General features: G+C 42.7%; 1 protein-coding gene across 1 annotated transcript; it reads right to left on the bottom strand.

Annotated features, from left to right (window-relative positions):
* Window positions 1-15694: 15694 nt before the first annotated feature.
* Window positions 15695-20543, bottom strand: CMPK1 (cytidine/uridine monophosphate kinase 1). The gene is made up of 5 exons (XM_017743558.1): window positions 20377-20543; window positions 19360-19512; window positions 17797-17873; window positions 17616-17712; window positions 15695-16793 (listed from the first exon to the last, which is right to left on the bottom strand). The coding sequence occupies exons 2-5, from the start codon at window positions 19507-19509 to the stop codon at window positions 16752-16754; spliced, it is 366 nt and encodes a 121-aa protein (XP_017599047.1). The 5' UTR covers window positions 19510-19512; window positions 20377-20543; the 3' UTR covers window positions 15695-16751.
* Between the last annotated feature and the right edge of the window lie 2426 nt (window positions 20544-22969).

Below are 22969 nucleotides of genomic sequence, written 5' to 3' on the forward strand. Positions count from 1 at the left end.
AAGACACAAGACACTGTCCTTAAACATCCCCAATATTTCAAGTTCAACTTTGTTTCAACATCCCTAAAATTGCCTTTTTTCAACAATTAAACAATTCATCTTTTTCAGATCCACTCGGGACCTCATCTAGATACACATTAATCTTCCTGATCTCAAAGCCAAGGAGAAAAGAGGCATTTCTTTCCTCTGGTCCTACAAAACAGTACTGCCACAGTATTTACCGCCACTTCCAGCCCAGGTTATCAATGCATTCAGACATGAGGCATTCCTCATGTTGCAACTCAACCTAAAATACCTGATTCTCAGTCTCATCCCATTACATCATGCTCTCAACATCCTAGGAAAAAAAAAAAAAAAGTCAAAAAACCCCAAACAAACCCAGACTCAGCCACCTAATCAAAAATCTACTTGTTGCTGAAGGCCCCAGAGAGGTTTCAGGAGCTGCTGTCTCTGCCGGAGATCAATGCCTCCTCTGAAGAAGGGGAATGATCCATTCATTCACCCATTCCTCAACCTAACTCCTCACCATTTGACCTCACTCATTCCTCCAGCATCTTGCATGTAGGTGCTGTTCCTTCCTCTCCTCTCCTCACCTCTCCACTCTTCAGGGGTTGCATCTGAATCACGATCCACTCTCCAGCAATTGCTGGAGCTGGTGCTGATATGCTGCAGTGGTAGAGAAGCTTTGGTCAAATATCAGTTCTCTTCCCTTTCCCAAAAGATTTCATTCCCACCCTGGAGCAGAGCATGACGGATGTTTTCACCGCTATCAGCGCACACAACACAACGCAAAGACTCTCACGGTTTACAAAGCATGCTCCTTCCCTCTCCTCCTGCCTTGCCTGCTTGAATTCAGAGATGGCCAACAACTATTAAACACATCAATGTAAATGTTAGTAGATTGCTTCTAATAGGAAACAAAAATGTTTTGAGCAAAGCTAATTGCCGGGAAATAAGGTCGTTCCAATATTTCAGCAGGGGGTTATAAATCTCTTGGTTCCTGCCTCCTTCCAACATTAAGGTTTTACAGATGTTGTTGTCAGAAGGAGAAGAATAGATTTCAGATGCTTGTTTCCACTGTACATTAAAAAAAAAAAAAGGCATAAATGTGAGCAGCAAATTGCTGGGCGAGTTTTCTTTCTACAATAGAAAAACCACACAAATCTCAGACAACAAAACATAGAAAATCTGCATTGGAACTCCTAAAATCTTATAATGATACAAAATGCTCAGCACACTGACAACTGGCAAAACTTTAACACGTAATTCAAGCCAGCCAGTTGCACTGACTGCCAAATTGCTTATTCCAGTCCTCTGCTGCTTTTTTACTCTTCTGCACCACCAAATATTCACTGTACATGGAGGGACCCTCTAGACCCACAAGAAGAATATCAACCACTCCAGTTTTTCCTGAGCTGGAAGAGGAGGATGAGAAGGGCCTAAGCAGCCAATAGAGAGGAGAGTTGTTCTCTTGAAAAGCTAGACCTAGATCCAAATTCAAATGCTAAGAGGGCATGGAGAAATAAGAAAGCTTATATTAAGATGATGATTGGAGAATGGAGTAAGACTTGGTGGCTGTCTCCAAGTTGTCTTGCCAGGGTAGTTCATCATTTGCATGGGAAATATCCATGAAAAGGGCTGGCTCAGCTCCTTTCCCCTGGCACAGAGTGGCTGATGAGCTCTTGGGAGCACCCAGACAACTCCAGGACTGGGGTGAAGTTCTCCACCCCAGCCCCATGCTACACCCCCGTGGTACATGCTGTACATGGACACACAGTGTGCTCTCTTAGGAAACCATTCCCCAAGCAGCAAGACCTTGATAATTAAAAAGAAAGTGAAACCTACAAAAATAAAGCTCTCAGCTGCACAACCAATTTGCTTCCTGGAAAAACAGGGGAAACAAGAAGAGGACCAAAGGCAGACCACCACAGACCAGAGGTTAGTCCCTGCAGGAAGGTGCCCATCGAGTTCCTCATCATTGTTTTAATTGGGATAACGTAGGCATTACAGAGGACAATGCTCTGGCTCCTGCTTAGTACCACCACACGATCTGGGTCACCTCCCCAGTCAAGCGGGTGTCCACACTGCCAGCAGTGCCTGCACCCAGCATCCACACCAGGCACCAGCTGAAGGAGGACTTGACCAGGCTCTGGATGCCCACGTCCAAAAGCGCCACCACAAAAGCCAAGGTAGCTAAAATCCTGATGGGGACAAGTACACAAAAGCACACAGCTTTGCTCAGCTTTAACTCAATGAGCCAATTTAACTTTCACAGGTGTCATTGTCACACATTGCAGTGTGCTAAAGTGACCTTTTTTTCCAGCAAAGCACAATCCACTCATTCTCCTTTAGCTTCACTTCCTTTTACTCCTCAGCACCATCCAAAGGAGGGGAGGGCTCTGCATCCCTCATGCCCAGCATCCCCAGTGATTTCCTTGGGGCTCAGTGGCTTCCCCTTCAAGGCATCAGGTTTGCTCCAAACACGTCTGACTTGAGCTAAGGGGCCAGGACCTCTCACGAGAGGCATTTGGGCTGCTTTATTTTTCCAATTCAGCAGAAACTGTGACTCTCCTGCTAAGAAGTCTGGAGCCCACTCTGAAGACTGTGAGCCTGTTCCAGATTTACACTGTTTTTCCTTAAGCTCAGAGATCACCACTGAGCTGCCTCTCATTCTGCTTTTGGCACTTCCTTTCATTTTAAACTGCAATCATACTCCCTCCCCAAAAATAAACCAACAAAACCAACATATCCAGACAAGGGACCATCCAGTTCAGCTCCTTTAACATTCCCAGGACAGCAGTACAACGTCTCCAGCTGGGGTTACACTTTGGATATTATTTCCATTAGACACAAGTGGCACCGCTTAAAAAAAATAATCCAAGCCAGAAATAACCCACAGGGACAGAAGAACAGAAGTCCAACATCTCTCTTATTCAAGTAGAGGGATTCATTCTTCTCTCAGCAACCGGACAACCACCACATATGAAGAAGCAGCTACGTGTCCATGTCAAATCTCTCGATGCTCGCACACAGCTGGATCCCAGGGACCATATTCACATTCTCATTTCCCATCTCATGGCTTCTCTGCAGGACCCATGAGTGGGGTTATATTTAGGCCAGCTGGACCTGGGACTGATACCTACAGCTGGAAAAAATAAGGATGCTGGGATGGCCCATTTCATTGTCAGCCTGTTAACTCAGAGGTCAGTGTGGCATCCCCAGGCATCCCTGCATGGCAGGTCAGCACCTCCCGAGCTGTGGGCTCAGGAAACCCAGTGAGAAGGAGACAGCCCAGCACCTCCCCACAGGACACAGCCCCAGCCCCGTGCAGGGGGGTGGCACAGCTGCCAGGTGTGCACTCCAGGGTGCCCATTTCGGGAAGGCTCCTCCGCCCTGGCTGTAAATACCAGCCCTGACCGCAGGATCCCAGCGGCTCCCCGCGTTCTTGCAGCAGATGTGCCAAGACAAGCCGATGTGAGGCTCTGTAAACGAAGGTTTGTTGGTCTCCTGGGACCAGTGAAAGCCCAGACTGGGGACTGAACCACTGACTCAAGCGCACAAGCGACCGTGGAATGATTTAGGAGATGAGACCTTGAATTTGCCAATTATTTATCTAGTTGATGACTCAGACAAGCAGTTTTACTGTCCAATCCTTAGGGGAAAACATGTGGAACTAATCAGGCTACACCAAAATAAAAAAGAAAAAGATCAAATTAACATAAAATAAATTGAACGACGCACACAATACCAAACCTGATTTTTCCTTCCAAATAGGCACTGCATCTGAGATGCTTGTTCTTGCTCATTTATTATTCTTTAGCTTTTAAAGGGCAATACATGGCAGCATAAGTCATTTTTGCAAGCACAACAAAACATAATCTCTTCACAAAGAAAGGCAATAGCTGTTTATTCAGCAGGTCCCTCCTATTCATGATGTTACCATCTGAAAATAAGAATGTCATCGAAAATAATAATAAACCAAGACATTTTTGTGATTAACTTAGAAAGACACCAATTTCAGTACTAAACCAGCCAATATGAACAAGGTTTTGTGCTAACAGGTACCATGAGTTTGTTGCCTGTCAATACAGACTAAGGAGGAGAGAGGATGCTTTTGTGCTTTAATGTTGGCTTGGACAGTTGGAAACTTTTACCTTTTGTGCCCCAGAACTTTGGGAAAGTCACTTCAGCTCCATTTATCAGGAGCTAGATGCCTAGTTCCCACAGAGATCCACATTTTGGGATCTTGTGGGATTTGGGATCACCCTACTGCACATTGAAGTCCAGGGCCTCACTCTTGCCCAGCCAGGATCTGTGGTATGTTAATCTCTAGCTTCAAAGGTGTGCATGCAGATAAAAAGTAAAACTTTTCTTTAAAATTACAGATTTTGATGAAATTTCATTTTGAGAGAGAGATTCAAGTTACCAACCACATTAAAAGAACATGCTTAGAAACAGAACTGAAAACTATTGCACCCAGCATCAGAAAGGACAGAGATAAAGTTGAGCCGGGTTAAAGCAGACTCATCCCAGCCAGCTCTGCCAAGGACTTGCATCCCTCCCCAGCACAGGTGACTCAAATCCTCTCTCCCACCAGCATCACCCCTCCCTGGGACCTCAAGGCTTGACTTTGAGCCAAAAGCTCTTGCTTGCCCACCCATTTCACTGCCTCCTCCTCAATGCAGCCTCCCAGATAACATCAGCCCAAGGTGATTATGTCCTTCCCAGGCCAGCAAACCAGATTTTCTGAATGACCTGCCCAGATCACTTCTCATCAGCCTCATGCATTGGTCGGTGCCAGAACTCTTCCTCTACACAAGTCACCAGGTATTGTCCTGGAGCCAGACAGTTTTTCCTCCTCGTGTTCACTGAAAGACTGAGCATTTCATTGCTGGAGCCATTCATTTCACCCACGCTCCAATGATTTGTGTCCCCACCCCATCATCAGGGCACTCAAAATTGCCCTTCCACTGAGCTCTTCCTGTTTGCCTTCTCTTCTCCACTGCACTTTGATTGACACCACTAAAGATGCCCCTGTCAAGCAGGCTGTGGTCTGGGGCCAAAAAGGGAAAAGACCACAGTCAGCAGGGAAAGGTACCTGCTGTGAGAGCTTATTTCATCCCTGGCAGAGGGATTGTGTTTCACCTGAGCGTCATGGTTTAACTCCAGGCAACAACTGGTTTTGATTGGTATTCAGTTATTTTTCTTCCTAGCAGCTGGTACAGTTCTGGGGTTTGTATTTAGTAATTTAGAGAATAATGTTGATAACACACGGATGTTTAATTGTTGCTAAGTGGGGCTTACTCTGAGTCAAGAACTTTTCCATCTCGCATACTCTGCCAGTGAGGGGAGGCAAGGGAAACTGGGCAGGAGCATGGCCAGAACAGCTGACCCAGACTGGCCAAAGAGATATTTTGTATCACAGAACATCATGTTCATCTTCTCTTCCCCACCATCCTTCAACTGACTTGCTTAAAGATGTCCCTGTCAAGCAGGCTGTGGTCTGGGGCCAAAAAAAGAAAAGACCACAGTCAGCAGGGAAAGAACCTCCTGAGAGAGTTTATTTCATCCCTGTCAGAGGGATTATGTTTCACCTGGGATATATCATCTCCCCACTGAATCAGCCCAATGCTCTCAAGCCAGGGCTCAGCAGAGAACATCCCAATGCTGGTCCATCCCCAAAAGCTTCCTGGCAGCTGCTGGTGGGCTTGTTACTTATGATGGGTATTTTGAGCAGTTTCATGGTTGTGTCTTCTATCAGGGAGCAGCAAGAGCCCAATTTCTGCCTGCCTCACCCTCATCTACCCCACAGCCATGCTCTCACCCATGAGGAAAGGGGTGACCCCCAGAGTTCCTCTCACCAACAGAGCATGGGGGACCTGCAGCCACCCTGGGTGCCTGTCCTTCCTCCCCTCACTACCAACAGCTGCCCACTCCAAGAAACTACAGTGGCCTCAACAACAGGACCTGCAGGCCCTGCCATCTGCCTCACTTTCACTAAAACAAACCTTTCATCAGGAATGCACCTTCACTGGAGTCACACAGCAGAGGAGACCAGGCAAATACCAAAGAGCAAGAGAGAGCACACCTTAAAGCAGAGCCATAGCCTCATGCAGCATCCCAGACTCTTGCTTTTTAGTAAAGAGAGACAATCAGCATTCAGGCTGACTTAAAAGATTGAGCAGGATGATGACAGCTCCCATTTTGGGGAGAAAGGCAGAGGGAGAGGGGATTTGGTTACAGACTAAACCCTTGCGGCAGGCTCCTATCAACACACACCCCAAGGTCACACGCAGGAGGCAGCTCCTTTAAAATTATAGGAGAGCTTGGGCCTTTATTTACCTCCAGAAAGGCTTTTTAATTCTGCTGCTGTGATTTCACCCCCAGGGACCTCATGGGAAGCTGGTAATATCAACCCTAAAGAAGCAGGGGACCAGTGTCCGTGTGTGTAGGGATGGGATGAGCAGAGCCCAGGCGAGGGCCCTATGTCCCCATGGATGGCCACCTGGTGAACCCATTCCACAGCCATGTTTTAATGGACACCCGGTTTTAGGCACACAAAGAGCCCACTTCTTCTGCTCACACCATCACAGACTTAACAGCACCAAGGATCAAGACTGGGAGTTTGCTGGGGAGAAGAGGGTCTGTCACTGTAGCCAGGAACAGCAGCAGCCAGCAGGTCCGCAGCGGGATCTCAGCACTGGGCAAACAGTTCTCATTTTGCTTATGCCTCTCAGGTGTTTGAAACATCCCTTTGTAGCAGAAAAGGGAGAATATAATCAGCTGTACATGAAACAGAGAACAGGGCTGGTGGGCCATGGTCGTTCTGTCTCACCTCTGTCAGATGCAGAGGAGGGGTCAGGGTTTACTCATGCAGCTCACTTGCCCATTACTTAGAGCTAGCTCTGAATTAAAACCAAGCCAAGAATAGCCCAACTCCTCAGCATCACACAAACTCATGAGCTGTGGGCAGGGCAGAGCCCTGGCAGGTGGCTCTTGCCACCAGTCTGATAAAGCAGGGCAGCTCCTCCAGCAAGCAAGGTTCACTGACTTGCAACAGCTGTGTGATAACTCATTTAACCTTCAGCATTTCTTTCACCTGTTGTCCTTTACCCATTTCTTCATTTAAATTTAAAGCCTGCAGCACAGAACAGGGGAAGCCTTCCCACTGAATAGAGCTAGCAATGCCTCCTTAAAGCTTTCAATACTGGAGTCAGAGGGAGTCGAGGAGGATTTTTTTTTTTCCCCTTTAAATAAAGCTCCAATAGATGATACAGAAATCTGAGTCCACTTAAAAAGAGGAAAAAAACCCAAACCATCTTTCCTACTCCTTGTGGTTATTGGACAGAAACAAACCAAAAACAAGGAAACAAAGGAAGAAGAAAAGAAAGACAAAAAACAACCAAAACCAAGCTTCAGATGATTTCTAACTGGATTTCATGCTCTCTGAGTGCCTGGCAGGCTTTCCAGTCACGAAGGTTTTGGGGCACCAAAGTCCCTCCCCTTAAGTAACTCCTCAGTTATCAAACTCCTCAGCAACTTGGGAGTTTGGGGGCATTTACTGGCAGGGAAAAGGGACCAGGAGTACAGAAAAGACCCGAGCTTGATGGAGACCTCTACCTAAGGGATCCCAAGGTTTTGGGCTCCAGTCCCCATTCTGCCTCCAAGAATACCCTATGAAATACAACGGAGCTCCTCAGCCAAATGTCCTTGGGACTGGTCAAAAAAAACCCTGGCACCTTCCCCTCATCCAGCTCAGCCCCTCTCAGACAGCCCAAAGGCTCCAGCAACTTCTCCCCTAAACAAACCAATACAGCAACAACCAAACCCAGAGCTCTCACCTCTGCTCCTTCCCCGGATCCCAAACAGGGGCTGCAGGACCAGCACTTTCTTTGCTGGGTGTGATATCCTTTCAGCAATTCCACGTTGACTTCTGGGGACCAGTAGGAGCCCAGTTAGTAAATGCCTGTCCTCACCCATCTGGGCTGGGTTCCCTGCTGGAACCAATTAGAACAATTAGCAGCACATCAGTGTTTGTGCTAAGAACTCTCACATGAGGTATTTGCCAAAGACCTGACCAATTTCCTCACCCTTCAGAATCTCCTCTGCTGTTTGTGGGGGTTCTCATCCCCCCACTTTTACCCTTTCCCTCCAGAGCTCATATTGTTAAGGGACTGTGCAGCTCAGGGAGGGAACGGCAGCGTAGATAAGGCAGGAGTTAATGAATTGTTCATGATGTAAGAATAACAACTAAGCTAATTAAGGGTCTTCATGTGCCTCCTCCAACCTTCATTAGCTGCTGTGGTGACCCTGTGCCTACTCAGGCAGCAGAAACCTACCTGCTCTCCCAAAGAGACTCAAACTCTCCCTTCTCCAGAGCAATCTCAATCACAGTGTCAGTTAAAGGAGGTATCATTTCCCCCCTAATTTTCAAAATTAAGGCTATGACTTTTAATTTTTATTATTATTAATGATGTCACTTATGCCTTACCATTTTCATTAACTGACGTTCTTCTTAACTTTTAAAAACACATGTTATCCAAAACATAATTATCTAGTATTTTATTCTGCAGTGCAGATGAACTTTAGCAGGTTGGACATGACTGCTGAGAGATGTCACATCCTTCATGGAGGACTGGACTTCCAATCCTGTTTTGGTTCTCAGACTCTGTCCACATTTAACTTGTTCTTGAGGCACTTCTCTACCAGCATCAACAGGTGCCCTAAAAAATTGTATTGATGAATTTCCCTGAAAAAAAAAAAAACCTCTTCTCTCAGTCCTTTAGAAAATCATCAGAATTAACATCCTAACTTAAACACCTGGACTAACTCTGGGGACAAATGACTCCTGGTTCTTTGAAGAGATGCAGTGAATTCTCGTAAACCCCAGCAAGCCTGCCCTTCCTAAGGAACCTTGTCCTACTAACTGCAGAGAGTTAGGAGCCAGTTTGGTCAAATTTGAGCAGCTGCTCTTTGCCAAAGGGTATTTCTCCTTTTGCCAGACATGTAGGATGTATTTCTGCCAAATTTGAGAGTCCCTTTGTACATTGATCTCCCCATCTGTAATACAGGCTGATTAGTAAAGGGGAACATCTCTAAGCAGAGAGGAATAGATCTGCTGCAAAGGGGCTGCAAATTCATTAGTGCTGAGCCCCCAACAGTGCTGCTCTGCTGTCTCTCTGGGAAGTGTCACAAGACCCAGATGTCAGTGGAATAGCAGAGATGCTGAGCCTACCCAGGGGATGGCTGCCAGTACCAGTCTTGCTCATGCCCCATGGTCAGAATTACTGGCCATGCCCCAGCACAAAGTGTTGTCAAAACAAAGTCTAATCCTGCTGGCACCTCCACACTTCTCATCTCTGCCCTGCACCAGCCAAGATGCCAACCCCATTCCGTCTCTTCCCATTCCCCCACCATGAGGTCCTTTTGGGAAAGCATGGGCTTGTTCTTGCTGAAGGATACTCAGGGAGCATCTGCACTGCCATGCCTGAAGGAGTAAACTGGTCCATGCTTTTCCATCAAAGTCATTTGGAAGGAATAATAGGATGGAAGGGCAACTAGAAGATTTTGACAAAAAACATCTATCAACAGACAAAGCAATTAAGGTTTTGACTGTGTTGCTACAAAACTTTCTCTCTAAAATTTTCCTGTGGAAGGGAATCAGATGCAATGCACCCATGAAAGGGAATTGGGTGCTTACCACTCAGGTCTTCCCAGCAGCTTCACTTTTAGTGCTCCCTCTGCCAGTCCAGCCTAGACTCACTTCTGAGGCACTCTGGGATGGAGAGACACCAGGAATACTTCTCTGCCATGGTACCACGTATCAAAGCCCTTCACTCGTGGAGAGGTCTCACTCAAGATTATCTCAGAAAGTTACCTTTTGGTCCCTGCGGTTCATGCTGTCACGAATGTAGTTGCACAGATCAGCCACAATAATTAAGTGGGCCCCATCTAGTTGTTCTCATTAGATACAATTAAATAAACTGACAAAAAAAAAAAAAAAAAAGGAAGAGGCACGACAATGACTGTTGCCAAGTAATTAACTTAGCAGATCGATCTCAGTGCAACAAAAAACTCATTAAAAATATTTCTTTATGTGGATTTTTTTTTTTGTTAAGTTACACCATTAAAAATAGTCAGGCTTTTTAACTAAAAATCGGGTCTTTCAATATACGGGCAGTACTGTACATCCCACGAATGCCACTTCCAAGCTGCATCCTGCTCTCCGCGAGCCTTGCACCCCTCCTTGTGGTGCATCGAAGCAACTGTCGTGTGAGCAAAATCCTCTCTGCTGGGCGTTGGCTCCCAAAAAAGAGCACAGAGACATCCATCATCTCTGGCACCAAGCACCACCTTCTCCGTGTTGTGAACGTCTCCGAGCTAGAGACATAAACAACTTCTGCTTCTAGAAGTCAACTCTAAGCACACGTTTCAAACATCATTAAACTGGAGGCAGTAGGCATGTGTGACACATTGAAACAGTTACACTCCTCAATCTTAATGTTTGTTTAAAGGTTACTTTTGGATGAAAGCTGGTTAGAGAATAAATAACAGATGCTGAAAGCATCCATTATGTATTTTTGCAATTAGCAGAAAATCTTGGTACTTTTCTTAAAGAACATACATAATTTTGTGGGATGTTTATTGCTGGAAGCAATCTGGGCTCTCACTGGCAAGAGCAGCGTCCAAGAGCCCAGGGAAGCTTCACAAGGAGTCACACATAGTAAGCCAAAAGCAATGCTTGCTTCAGGAACAGCACTTAAAACCCTGTGCTTGCTGTCACAAGGAAGTGGTTAAATGCACTTTCTTTCCACAGAAAATTTTAAATTAGAAAGAACACGGAGAAATCATCCCTGTTTCTTTTCCACGGGCATTTTGATTACCCAGCAAAAGAGTGGCTCCTGATTATACTTTCGTTTGAAAAATGCACCCAGAATGTTTCAGGCTATTGTTGTCTTCTCTGCCCAAGGGCTTCTTCCATGGTCCAGCTACCACCTACCCTCTTGGGGTATGGAGATACTGCTCTACCTTGGGAACTCTTGTGCATCCAGCATGCATGTCCTGGAAGGGAAAATGGAAGTAAGGAAGCCACTACAGCTCCCAGAAAGTATCTCCTCTCATAAAAGTCTGTGTGCAGAATACGAGGTGGAGCAGCAGTTTAACTGTGCCAGTCCTCTCCCTGATGATTTTCATCACATCCAAACAAAGGTGGAGGGGGTGTTCAGGCAGAACAGAGGTATTTGAGTTAGAACATAATACAGACCTCAGCATACTCGGTGACCATAGCTGGGAACTTCAGCTGGTTCTGGTTGAAGAAGACAACAGTAGTAATGCCCTGAATAGAAGCCTAAATAGTTGTCCTATGCTCAGTCAGGAGAGATGACCACCAGATATTATATCCTCCATATACCCTGATAGATCCTGAGAGTTCCTGAAGGCCTCCATGATAGATTAAGCTTTACTCCTAAGACTTGATCTAATTCTACCCCCAATCTCTTTTTATACCTCATGGCACTAAATGGAAATGCATGCTGAGAACAGAAGCTGTCCAAGATGCCATTTTCACGTACCATACCCAGCCCATCACACTTCGGTAGTCACACAGCAATCTTTGCCATTTCTTACCACACAGAAACAGCATTGTGCTAAAAAGCCCTCCAGAGTAAAGCAGATAATATCTTTTGGGATGGTGCCTGGTATTTTCCAAGAGTTGTCTCGCTGCAGCACTTATTACAAAAAACTAAACCAAAGCCTCCTATTTGTAAATTGGATAGAAAAAGCACAACTCAAACTGGTATTTGGTTTAGTACTGAATGGTTCACACAGTGCTTAAGAAGCATTTTAGACAAAAGCAAGCTTTCTGCCAAACATTTGAGGGGTAAGAAAATTTCTGCTTTGCTGTCTGAATGCAGTTATAAGGCAGGATGACAAAAGAGCCTGGCACTGCTGCCCACACTGAAATACACTGTGCATCTCATGCTTCACATGCAAGGCTCACATTGCCTTCACTCTGCCTAGTTTAGTTTCTACAGTGTTATCCTGAAGAAAAATTCCTCTCTCCACAACCCCTGGCATTAGAGGTGGTAGATTCAACGAGGGGAGACGAGGAACTTGTAGGCAGGGATTGCTTTTGCATTAATTTCTGTACAGCACAATCATGAAATAGCTGCACCCCACAAGCATCGCTGCCCTGTGGAACAGGTATTTATCTAAAGCTGAAGTCTGAGGAGTGAAGCAGAATTGACTGAGCTTCTCCAAGGGTCTTCCCTCCTCAACCATCTCACTTGCCTCCATTCATAACTTGTCACTGCTGGTTTAACATCTAGTGACTGAGGAGGTTTTCTCATACAACTGCAGCTAAGCACTGTGTTGAAGCAAGGCAGACACAGCTGATCTGACTCCCACAGGAGAAAAGAGCAGAGGTACTACACTGAGATTTCCTGTAGCTGGGGAAAAAAAAAGCCATGTGCTTTATGTCGGTTTTGTAACAGCTTATGTACCGAGTTCATGTCAGAAACAGGTTCAGATCGCTCCAGAGGAAGGTTTAAAGGTTTTCTTTATTTAGCAAGGCACATAGAGATTGGCAAGAACACCCCCCTTCCCTATCCGAAAGAGCATCTGCAATTCAGAAAGGTAAGGAAAAGGCATTAAAAGGCAGAAAGCAAAGAGGATAGAGCATACTTCAGCTGAGCAGATTAGAAGACTCAATAAAGATGCCTATTGTTACCAACAGAAATACTCTACAAATACACAGGCTGAAACCCACCATCTTAAACTAAGCAATCCATGAAAAATAGCACAGATGCAAGATTAAATTCTTCCATGCTCCCCTATCTCTATGGAAGGCTTATAAAGGTCTGCAGATCAAGAGTGTGCACACTGCTGCTATATGAAGCCACATTTTAATATTTTTATATTATTTAACATTTACTGTCTCCTTTGTTACCTGATCAGGCAAATCCTCTTCACATTGTCTCGCAGTTTTCATTATCAGCCGTTAACCCTGGGATGTTTGGACTGTGGCAAGGGCACAGCCCCAGGTCTCCAAGTCCTGCTGCACCACGGCTTGAAGAAATAACCTGATTGTGCCAAGGAGCCAACTGTTGCCCCCCCAGAGCAAAGGCCAACAGAGCTGTCACAGATTATAGCCTTCGGAGACATCTGTGCCACAACAGGGACCGAACTGGTACTGAACCTCACACCAGAGGAAGAAAGTAATCCCCTAAGCTGCAACTTTCCTAAATGCTGGCAGCCAGAAACTGCCAACCGGTAACGACAGCTGGCAGCTCTGCTCTGAACTGAGCATTTTTTCCATTTAACTCTCCCCTTCTCCCCAGTCCAGCCTGGGCAGCAGCACACAGATGTCCCCACTGTTGTAAGACACAGAATTTTCCACAAGACCTTGAAACTCCCTCATGAGCCAGCTCTTCTTATTAAGGACAAATTGTTGCTAGTGGGGGATATCTTACAATGAGGCAATCCTCAAGAGCATGCTTATGGTCATCTCTGCCTGCTCCTACTCCCACAGTGGGAGACTTAACTCAAAATCTCTGTCCAAAAGGTGCAAATTTGACGGGTAGCTTTGCCCCTGTCAGTATGTCCCTGAGGAGACACTACAACTTCAGTGTGAGGTTTCAGCAAAAGTTTGGTCTCTGCAGTTTTAGCAGCAGAAAGGTACTACCACTGCTGAAAAATCCCCTGCTTTCCCCACCCCTTTCAGACCAGCTCTGCAAATCTTTCCAGAGTAAAGTTTCAAGTTGGAAGGGTTGGATTTGCTGATCTTAGAGGTCCTTTCCAACCCAAATGATTCTATGATTCTAAGTTCAACACACTGTTTAATAGGAAGCTACATGTGACAAAACAACCTCTTTTGTAACAAACCTTTACATAAAATGGGTTATTTCAAAATGAGCCTGGCAGCCTCTCAGTTTCTTTTATAGCGAATATTATGTTGTGCCAATTTCCTTTAAGAACAGCCTGGAGTACAGCACGCAGGCATGTGCTGCAGAGCCAGCAGAACGGCAGTCAGGGATCAGCTGCTGATTGAGCAGGGAATCATGAGAAATCCCGACAAAAAGTGTCTCCAACAGCAGGTGAACAATAGGTTTGTGTTTCCTAGACCATTCCAAGTCCTTTCCTTTCACACGTGTCGAATGAATTATCACTTTACTATATGAATAGAGTCATTTCACAAACTGTATAACCAAAAAAAGTAACAATTCCACAGGCAATGGCCTGATCTTATCCTGTGCCTAAAAGGATCTTCAGGACTTTACTTTTGATGGTGAAAACTGCACTTTCATACACATACCTGTGCATGTGGCCACATGAAGCATCTAACTCTAATAAATACTCACTTTATATAGATGGATATATATGAAAAATATCCCTTGTGACAGAAAACTGTAATCCAGGCACTCATTAAGCCACAGAACAAAGTTTATTGGATCTCCTCAAATTCTTTATACAGTTTTGCTGCTAAATGGACACAACACATTGGCATATTGCCTTTAATCTTTATTTCAATCATAAGTCCATCTTGAAAGAAGTGGTAACACATTTAATGGCATCTTCAATAAATAAAATGACAAAAAATCTAGTCCTTGCACATTACAATCCACTCCAAATTCAATATTGCCAAAACATTGTTGGGTGTTTTTCTAAAACTTGCTCCAGAGGTTTTTTTTTGCTCCAGCACTTAAATACACAGAAAAGTATATGATGAGAGAAAATGGATACTCTATTCTGAACAGAACTTGTAAAAACCAATAACTTAGAAACAAGAGTGAATTAAATCTCTCTGAATTAAAGAATCCAGTTTGAAGTATTTTTTGAAAAACCCTGATTCTAACCTTCATATTAAAAGATGCAGTTTTGCTGGATCCTATCCATGTCAGCATACTTATACAGTAAGAATTAAATTCCAAGTTTTCTTTTTTTTTCTTTTTTTTTTTTTTTAAGGAGAAATTCATAAAGTGAGAGCATTGGCCTCCCACACTCACAGAAGCAGTCATGGTCCATATATGCTGCAGTAGTAAACAGCTATTTGTGGCCAGTCCATTGCCTGAACTCCTACCAGACTGGAAAAGCTACTGCAGTTTACCCTTGTTTCTGTACTCATCTCTTCCCCAGTCCAGCAGCCTCAATAACCTCAGCGAGATGAGAACTCCTGAAAATACAAATCTGACTGTAGGATGAGGACCAACACATCTGATTCTAATTGAGATGAGAACTCCTGAAAATACAAATCTGTAGGATGAGGACCAACACATCTGATTCTAATTAAAAGCTAAGCTTAATTTAAACTTTTTCCTAAGCAGAGAAAGTCATGACTAAAGAAAAGCTGAGCATCAAGATTTCCAAACTGCAATTCTGTGTAATTAGCATGTCACAAACCAATTATAGCGTCAGTTAATGTGGCAACAACCACTCTATCACCAAAATCAGTTAAAACTCTCATCTTCAGGCCTTCAGTAGAAGCTTAGGGCATGCAAGGAATGCATGGTTGGGCCCGCCCCCAGACCTATGCATACTATACAGGGGACAGAAAAGCTTAAACAAAAGACAAAATTGTACATCTGTGCAAACCAGGTTGTTTCAACCAGCTCCCTGCTCACTCCAGCTCTTGCTGCTGACTGCACTTGTCTAATTCAAGAGAACATGGAGAAGCAGGACTCTGTTTCAGGGAATGAAACTTTTTCCTGCAGTTATCTTCCCCTCAGCTGACCATATCATAACAAAAGTGCAATAACTTACAAGCTTCTCAAACAAACAGCTATTAAAATTACACTTTTTTAGGGAAACAAATCCACTAGTTTAACCATAAAAATATTTTCCCAGGTAACAAACCTTCAAGCATTTGGTAACACAGTATTTCAATAATAATAAGGAAAAACCCTTCCACTTGTTACAAAAGACAGAACTGTTAGAAGATTTTGCTTACTGTACACTATTTAAGAGCTTTGCCATCTTGTGAAGACCATGCTGTAGTTAAGAATGTAACTATCATTCAAGATAAATGAGTATTGAAATACTAAACTGACTTTCTTAATCTTTTGCAGATGAAAACAAGGAAAAATCCAGGGCCATGTCATCCAAGAACTTGCAAGACAGTTTACATCCAGAGTCATAAGGAAGCACCACTTTTCATGAAGTACTTTGTATGTCTATTCCTGAAAAGCATATTTAATAGTTTTTTGAGAACTCCTAAAACAGATTCTCATACTAACTGTAGCTTAACCTAGAGAATTCAGGTTTGGGGATATAAGGGAATTTTGGATGAAATTATACTTTGGAAAAAAACCAAAAAACAACTTGCTAAACTTGGTCCAAGCATCTAAAAAACAAACAAGGGTACATGGGTCCTTCATTGCTTAATGCTGCTGTTCAGCTGATCCTTAAAAAAAAAGTAGGTGTATGGCAATAAGGGAGAAGAAGGACTGCCCATGACAGGCACAGAACTGTGACAGAATAAACAGTTTCTTCAGAAAGATGTATTAACTGTGATTCTGCCATGTGAGTAACTGAACTTGCACTAATGGAGAACCCTGAAACTTGTATACTATAGCCACAAGAAATTATTTCCTATTTAAAAAACAGATCCATTTCTAATCAACTGCTTTTCCAATCATCTTTAGATATGTGAAAAAAAATAAAAAAAATCTTTTAAAATAATTACAAAGAGTGGACTGCAGTAGCAGCTATTCAAGCAAGATTCAAGCACAAGTTTAAGTGACATTTCAAGCTGGGAATTAGCCTTCTTTGTCGAAAATTTGTACAACTTTTTCAAAAACCTAAAAAGATAAAGAAGAATTTTATGAAGCCTTCATCAAACAGTTACATCAAGTTAAACCAACATAAACAGTACTTGAAAGTATTTTTAAAAATATATAGGGTTTTTTTAGAACATTCACAGTAATTCTTTAACAGTGAAATTGGCATCAATTTTGGAAAGCAGACAGAAGAGCAACACTACTTCAGAAGAGCAAAAACTCATGAAAATATAAAAGGCAAGACCCTGTTAAACACAGAAACACTGGAAATGTGTTTAGTCCAGCTCACACTCAAGCAGAATTAATCAATTTCCTCAAGTTATTCATGTGGATACAATATTGCTGCTAGCAAGCATTTTCTTGCTTCTTTCTAAGCCTGTGGGATACTTTTCTCTCTCACAAAGAGATCAGCAGAAGTTCTGTAAACTATGAACACCTGCGACCTTGTAGAACTAAGCGTATGGTACAGTAGGAAAATATTTTGACAGTGGATGTTTAGGATTTCTAGCCAATGCACCCAGGGGGTGGCTGATCCTTTGTCCAATTAGACTATGAAGAAAAAAGTCTATAAAAGAGTTTGTAAAACTATTAAATAAATCAATCTTGCTGCACAATTCCTGCCTGTTGGACCTCTCCTCTCCTCCCTACAGCTGCGGGATACAGTAATATAATCACATCTTACTCGGTCCTTCAAGAGTCAAATCAAGAGTTCCACAACCTCCCTCAGTACTAACATCAGTGCTTAAGTAGCAGACTAACCACACACACACACATCTCAGGAGAATGCCAAAAGTCTGTATCCTGCCACTGTCATCCCCATGTTTTTTTGGCTTATATACTTACTTCATCAACAGATTTGGAGGCATCCACTTTTCTGACTTTTCCCATTCTCTCATACAAATCTATGATAGGCCTAGTAGACTGCAGATATGTATGAATTCTAAGAGAAAGCAGAGGGAGAAAAAATCCACATTACATAGTGAAATATAAAGAGAAGGGGACTGAAAAGTTTTGAAGACAGTACCTCTTTTCCAGGCTCTCCCGATTATCATCACTCCTACCACTGCTCTTGCCTCTTTCAAGACAGCGGCCAATACATATCTACAAAAAAAATCAAAAGGATGACTACAACCAGGAACACAAGCTGCCATCATCCTAAGAGCAGAAACAACCAAAAATCCTGAAAATCTGAATTGGCCTGGTACACAAAATACAGTCCAGATGTGGTGGATGTAAGGAGAACTCACAAGAGAAGTTAGGTTCTTCCAGAGAAGAAGGATGATGGTTTACACTTCAGTTTATTAAAATGGGATTGGGGTCAGAGGAAGTACAAGCAACATCAAGCTCTGTGGTTTGACTGGATCTCTGACCTGAGACATTTAAAAAAGAAAATTACCTGATTTTCAAGGATGTGCTCAGGCTTTCTGAAAAGCAGCATGTGAAATGGGACTATTAATATATGTCTGCACTAAAGGAAAGTCACTGAATGTTCTCTCAAGAATTTTGTCAGGCACACTGACAATACTAAGCTATTGTCAGTTAAAATGTTCTTACTTGATATTGCTATAATGAAGACTTCAAAAATCTAAGTAAAAAATGAAGAACTAACCATAGCTAGAAGTGTCCCAATAGACTTTTTTAAACCTTTAGTTAAATAAGCAAAGCTGACCCATGTACACTCCATGAATACATTTATCCTACTCACACAAGAGGTACAACGGTTAAAAATATTTTTTTCCTACATAGTGCAATCATGGTAAGGATTATTTAGGCATTGTCTATTTTTAGATCTAGTAAAAAAATCAGAATTCCAAAATAAAAGCCCCACCAAGTGAAAAAATTAATTTACTGTTATTCAAGGTTTTAACAGAATAATCCCTCACATGCTCTTTAGGATTACAAAATAATTGCAAATAAGTAAAAAAGAAAAGTAACAAAATCTCAGGAAGTTGGGGAAAGGGGTAAAAGGAAAAATGTCAGCTTAAGGTGCTGGGATATTCATATCAGTTTTCATGCACAAGGGCACTGACATATTAAAAAGACAGCACATCATGGCACTTGTTAAAGGAATGTAATGCATCACTGTCAAAATGCCCTTGTAATCTAATGACTTGCTGAATAAAATGTTGATTACTGACTATCCTATAGCACAGCTCATAACTATGAAACTAAAGATTGCTCCTGCACTTCAGAATTAAAGCAGACACTGTACCAAGTTCATTTTGGACTAAACAACCAATTATTAAGAGTAAAGAGAGTAATATTTTCTGAAAAGTAACCACATAATTTTGTAAAATGTATTTAAAGTTTTGATAAATCTCCTTTAGGAATGCAATTGCCTGGAGTACTTCCTCAATATAATTTATTCACATACGATTATACCAAGTGTCATTAGCTGTCTATTTCAATAAACATGCAGCTTTTCATCTGCTAAAACAAGTTGCCAAAAAATCCTTCAAACTCACAGGCCAAGTTTTCCTTCAATTCTTACATTAGCCCATTCTCCCTGACAGAGTTTAATTGTTCTTCTTGAATGATTCTCACAATAATGCAAGAAAGGAAGTTACAGAATTACACACTTCATTACCTCATTGTCACAATCAAAAAAGAGAACAAAGGAAACATCCGCCTTTCCATCCATAGTCTTATTCCAGCCTTGAAGATTATCTTCATTCCTGGGAAACCCATCAATCAAAAACTTGTTCTTCTGGGAATTGGCAGCCATTGTTTGATCCATAGCCTGATAAAAGATAATTCAGTTCACAATCTCCTGCCCATACACTGATTTATCTACTTATTAATTTACCCCCAAAATGCTGACATGGTAAATTGAGAAGCATTTATTTTAGGATTATTGCAGATTTACAAAATGTGCTTTTGTTTCACTATCAATGCATGCTGGTTAATTCACTGTTGCACCAACACAGCTATTATTCAAACTGAATTCATTATTTCACAAAGCTCAAAATCTCATAACACAATCACAGCTTTAAATCTGATTCTCTACAAGATACTGGGACGTGTCTTCACACAATAAGACATCAAAACATTCCTGATCTAGAGTTAATTCTAAGGGAAAAGCTCCAGATACATTTAGTGCCACAAACAGCAGCCTTTTTTTGACTGAAAAGAGATACTCCCATTGTTTTCATGGACATCCAATAAGGATAAAGGCTGGAGCTTTTCCTTCCACAAGAACATCAGTAGGTGCTCTTCTCCTTCAACTGACTATCTATTTTGTGATTAAACTTACAAATCTTAGTGCCTTTAAGGCCTCTAACCTCCAATCAAATATGACTGAGTGGACCAAGAGGTTCAAAAGCTAGTGCAGGGAAATAAGAAATACAGTTTCATTGATTTTCCTAGAGCTACTGAAAAATAAAGAAAAAGAAAAATAATCCATTTTCACAGATCCCCAGGTAGGAGAGGCCCTCAGCACTCCAGCAGTCAGAAGGAAACACAAGTGATTGCTGAGAGAAGCCTCTCCGTGTCTGCCCATTCACACCGCTCACACTGGAGGAAAGGCAGTTCTGCCAGAACACAGCCACTGCTTTGCTGCTTAGTCTGCAAGAGTGACCCTGCAAGGAAATGGCCCTTTCCTTACCCTCTTCAGCAAGCTGATTGTTATTTCAACCGGCACGATTTCCCCCTCCTTAATGTAGTTCTCAATGAGTTCTCCATACTGGGAGCCCGGCCTTTTCCGCTCATCCCGGAGGAGGTCACCGGCAGAAAGGTGCGTGTAGCCGTATTTCTGCAATGGCAAAACAAACACAGGCTCCCTTCAGTCAGAGCACTTGTGCAAACCTGACATCAGCCAACAGTGTCAGCCCTATTCATCCTTGCATTGCAACAGAAAAACCCAGGGAATTGCATCTTGCTAGTGACAGATCTGTTCCATCTTCAGTGCGCAATCTCAAGCACACTCTGCACAGAGCATACACAGGAAGAATCAGAGAGTCATGAAAGATGGAAAAGTCCTCCAAGATCACTGAGTCCAGCCTTTGGCCAAGCATCATTGTGACAATGAAACCAAAGCTTTAAGTGCCACGTGCAGTTGTTTCTTGAATCCTTCCATGAATGGTGACTCCCCCACCTCCCTGGGCAGCCTGTTCCAGTGTCTGACAACCATTTCAGTGATGAAATTCTTCCAGATGTCCAACCTAAACCTCCCCTGGTGCAGCTTCACGCCATTTCCTCTTGTCCTGTTCCTGGCTGCCAGGGAGAAGAGGCTGACTCTTATCTTAGTAAAACTCCTTTCAGGGAGTTGTGGATGAGGTTTCCCCCAAGCCTCCTTTTCTTCAGGCTAAACACCCTCAGTTCCCTCAGCTGCTGCTCATAGGACTCACTCTCCAGACCCTTCCCCAGCTCCATTACCGTTCTCTGGACACACCCCAGCACCTCAATGTCTTTTTGAAGTGAGGGGACCAGAACTGGACATCCTTGGGTAAAATGCTCAACAGGGCTTTGGTCAGGTATTTGTGTACAGTTTTCAAAGGCAATTTTGTTATGTTTGGAAACAAGACAAGACTTTTGTTTGACTACCCACTTAAAGAAAACATATAAAGTGATTGCAGATCCTTTGGAGCTGGAGGAATGTCCCAAGCACAGGGTAAGTCAGAAATCCCTATGTTCATGTGGTTCTGGCATCAACTTCCTCTCCTACCTTGGTGAAATCACCAATAACACAGCAGCTGCACAGTCCTCCTGCCCCTGCTACCTTCTTCCCTGGGATGACCATGACAAACTCGGAGAGCAGCCCTTGGGGAAAACCAGTGACTTCTAAGGATGACGTGGCACATGAAGGTAAATAACTACACTGGTGCCACCCTCTGTCACACCACCAAGAGTAAATAGAGAGAGCAGAGAGATCAGGTTCAGATCTATCAATCTTGATAGCAGTGTGCAGGAAAACGGCACACACCATTGCTCTTTCACCTCAAACTGCAGCTAAAATAGTCACTAATAAAAAATACTGAGGGAAAGTATTTATTACACTTGAATTTCTCAGGCATTTATCATTGTAAATAGATCCTAGTGCAAGCATACATTCCTACCTAAGAGAAATGCATTGTTACAGAGGAAATTTCACAGCACAAAATAGTAATTTTCTCAGCTCATTTAACACTGCAAGAAAAGTAACAAAGTGCACTATTCTCCTCGACCAAATATAGTCCATAAAAACAGGCAATAAAGACATCTCCTTGGTGAGTGCCTAAGCTAGCTATACATCCAAAAGAGAGCACACATATAAATTCTCACCTGGAAGTTTTTACACAAAACAAAAGCAACAGCAAAAAACTTCAGGGTTATCAGTTTGGCTGCAGCCACATCCAAAGCAAATTTTAAACAAGGTGTCTGAGAGGCATAATAATGTGACTACACACTTGGTGAGGCTGTGAACTTAGGATTTAAAAACTTGGCTACCAAACTAAGTACAACAGAAATATTACACAATCCACTAAGTGACTTTAAAACATTTCAGTTGCTTTCCAATTTCACCCACAAAAGCATGGAAAGTTAGTTCTGCCATAGTCATAATTTAAGAAGGGATATAATTACCTAAATCTCCAAAACTGTACACAGTTGGCAAAAAACAGAAGTAAGATTTTGCTGTAAGTAACTGTGAAGGAAAAGCTCCACAGACATCCTCTGTAAGCTCACTGTACTCTTGCTTAATGTACATTGCATTTGGATATGCCTAACTAATTGCTAATCTATATATTTATAACCTACAGAAGCCATAAACCAGAATAAATCATTCCTTATAAGCAAGAAACATTCCTCTGCTGAATGCTAAATTAACACGTAGTTCTTCTTGCTAAAGTTATAGAATGATGATTTTTTTAACATCAGGTTTCTACAAAGGAGAAAACAGGAGGAAAATATAATCCCTTAGGTTTTAGAGGATTACCAAACCATTTAATTTTCCTTGGCATTTTCCTTTTCATGCATGAAAATGAAATTGAGTCAGACAATTGTTGGAATTCTCCATCTTTTGCAACAGCAAACTAAAGTAGTTTTTAACGGCTGAACTGGAAAGTAAAAGACAGAAGTGTTTTAAAGTGCTGTTGTACAAACAGACTTGTTTGAGATAATAATAAATTATATTCAAGACTAACCCTCAGAATGGCTTAACCAGGCAATAAGAAAAACAAACCTCTCCTTCAGGGGCAAAACATCTATTTGTTAACTGTACT

This window comes from Corvus brachyrhynchos, unplaced genomic scaffold (genome assembly GCF_000691975.1).
Source record: "Corvus brachyrhynchos isolate BGI_N302 unplaced genomic scaffold, ASM69197v1 scaffold48, whole genome shotgun sequence".
Classification (NCBI taxonomy): domain Eukaryota; kingdom Metazoa; phylum Chordata; class Aves; order Passeriformes; family Corvidae; genus Corvus; species Corvus brachyrhynchos.

Bases quoted from the DNA above. Each gene is read 5' to 3' on its own strand.
- CMPK1 (XM_017743558.1), bottom strand. From the start codon at position 19,509: ATGGATCAAACAATGGCTGCCAATTCCCAGAAGAACAAGTTTTTGATT. The intron at 17,713-17,796 runs GTACTGTCTTCA...GCTTTCTCTTAG, and splicing joins CGGGAGAGCCTGGAAAAGAG to AATTCATACATATCTGCAGT. The intron at 16,794-17,615 runs GTAAGTATATAA...TTATCTTTTTAG, and splicing joins CCTCCAAATCTGTTGATGAA to GTTTTTGAAAAAGTTGTACA.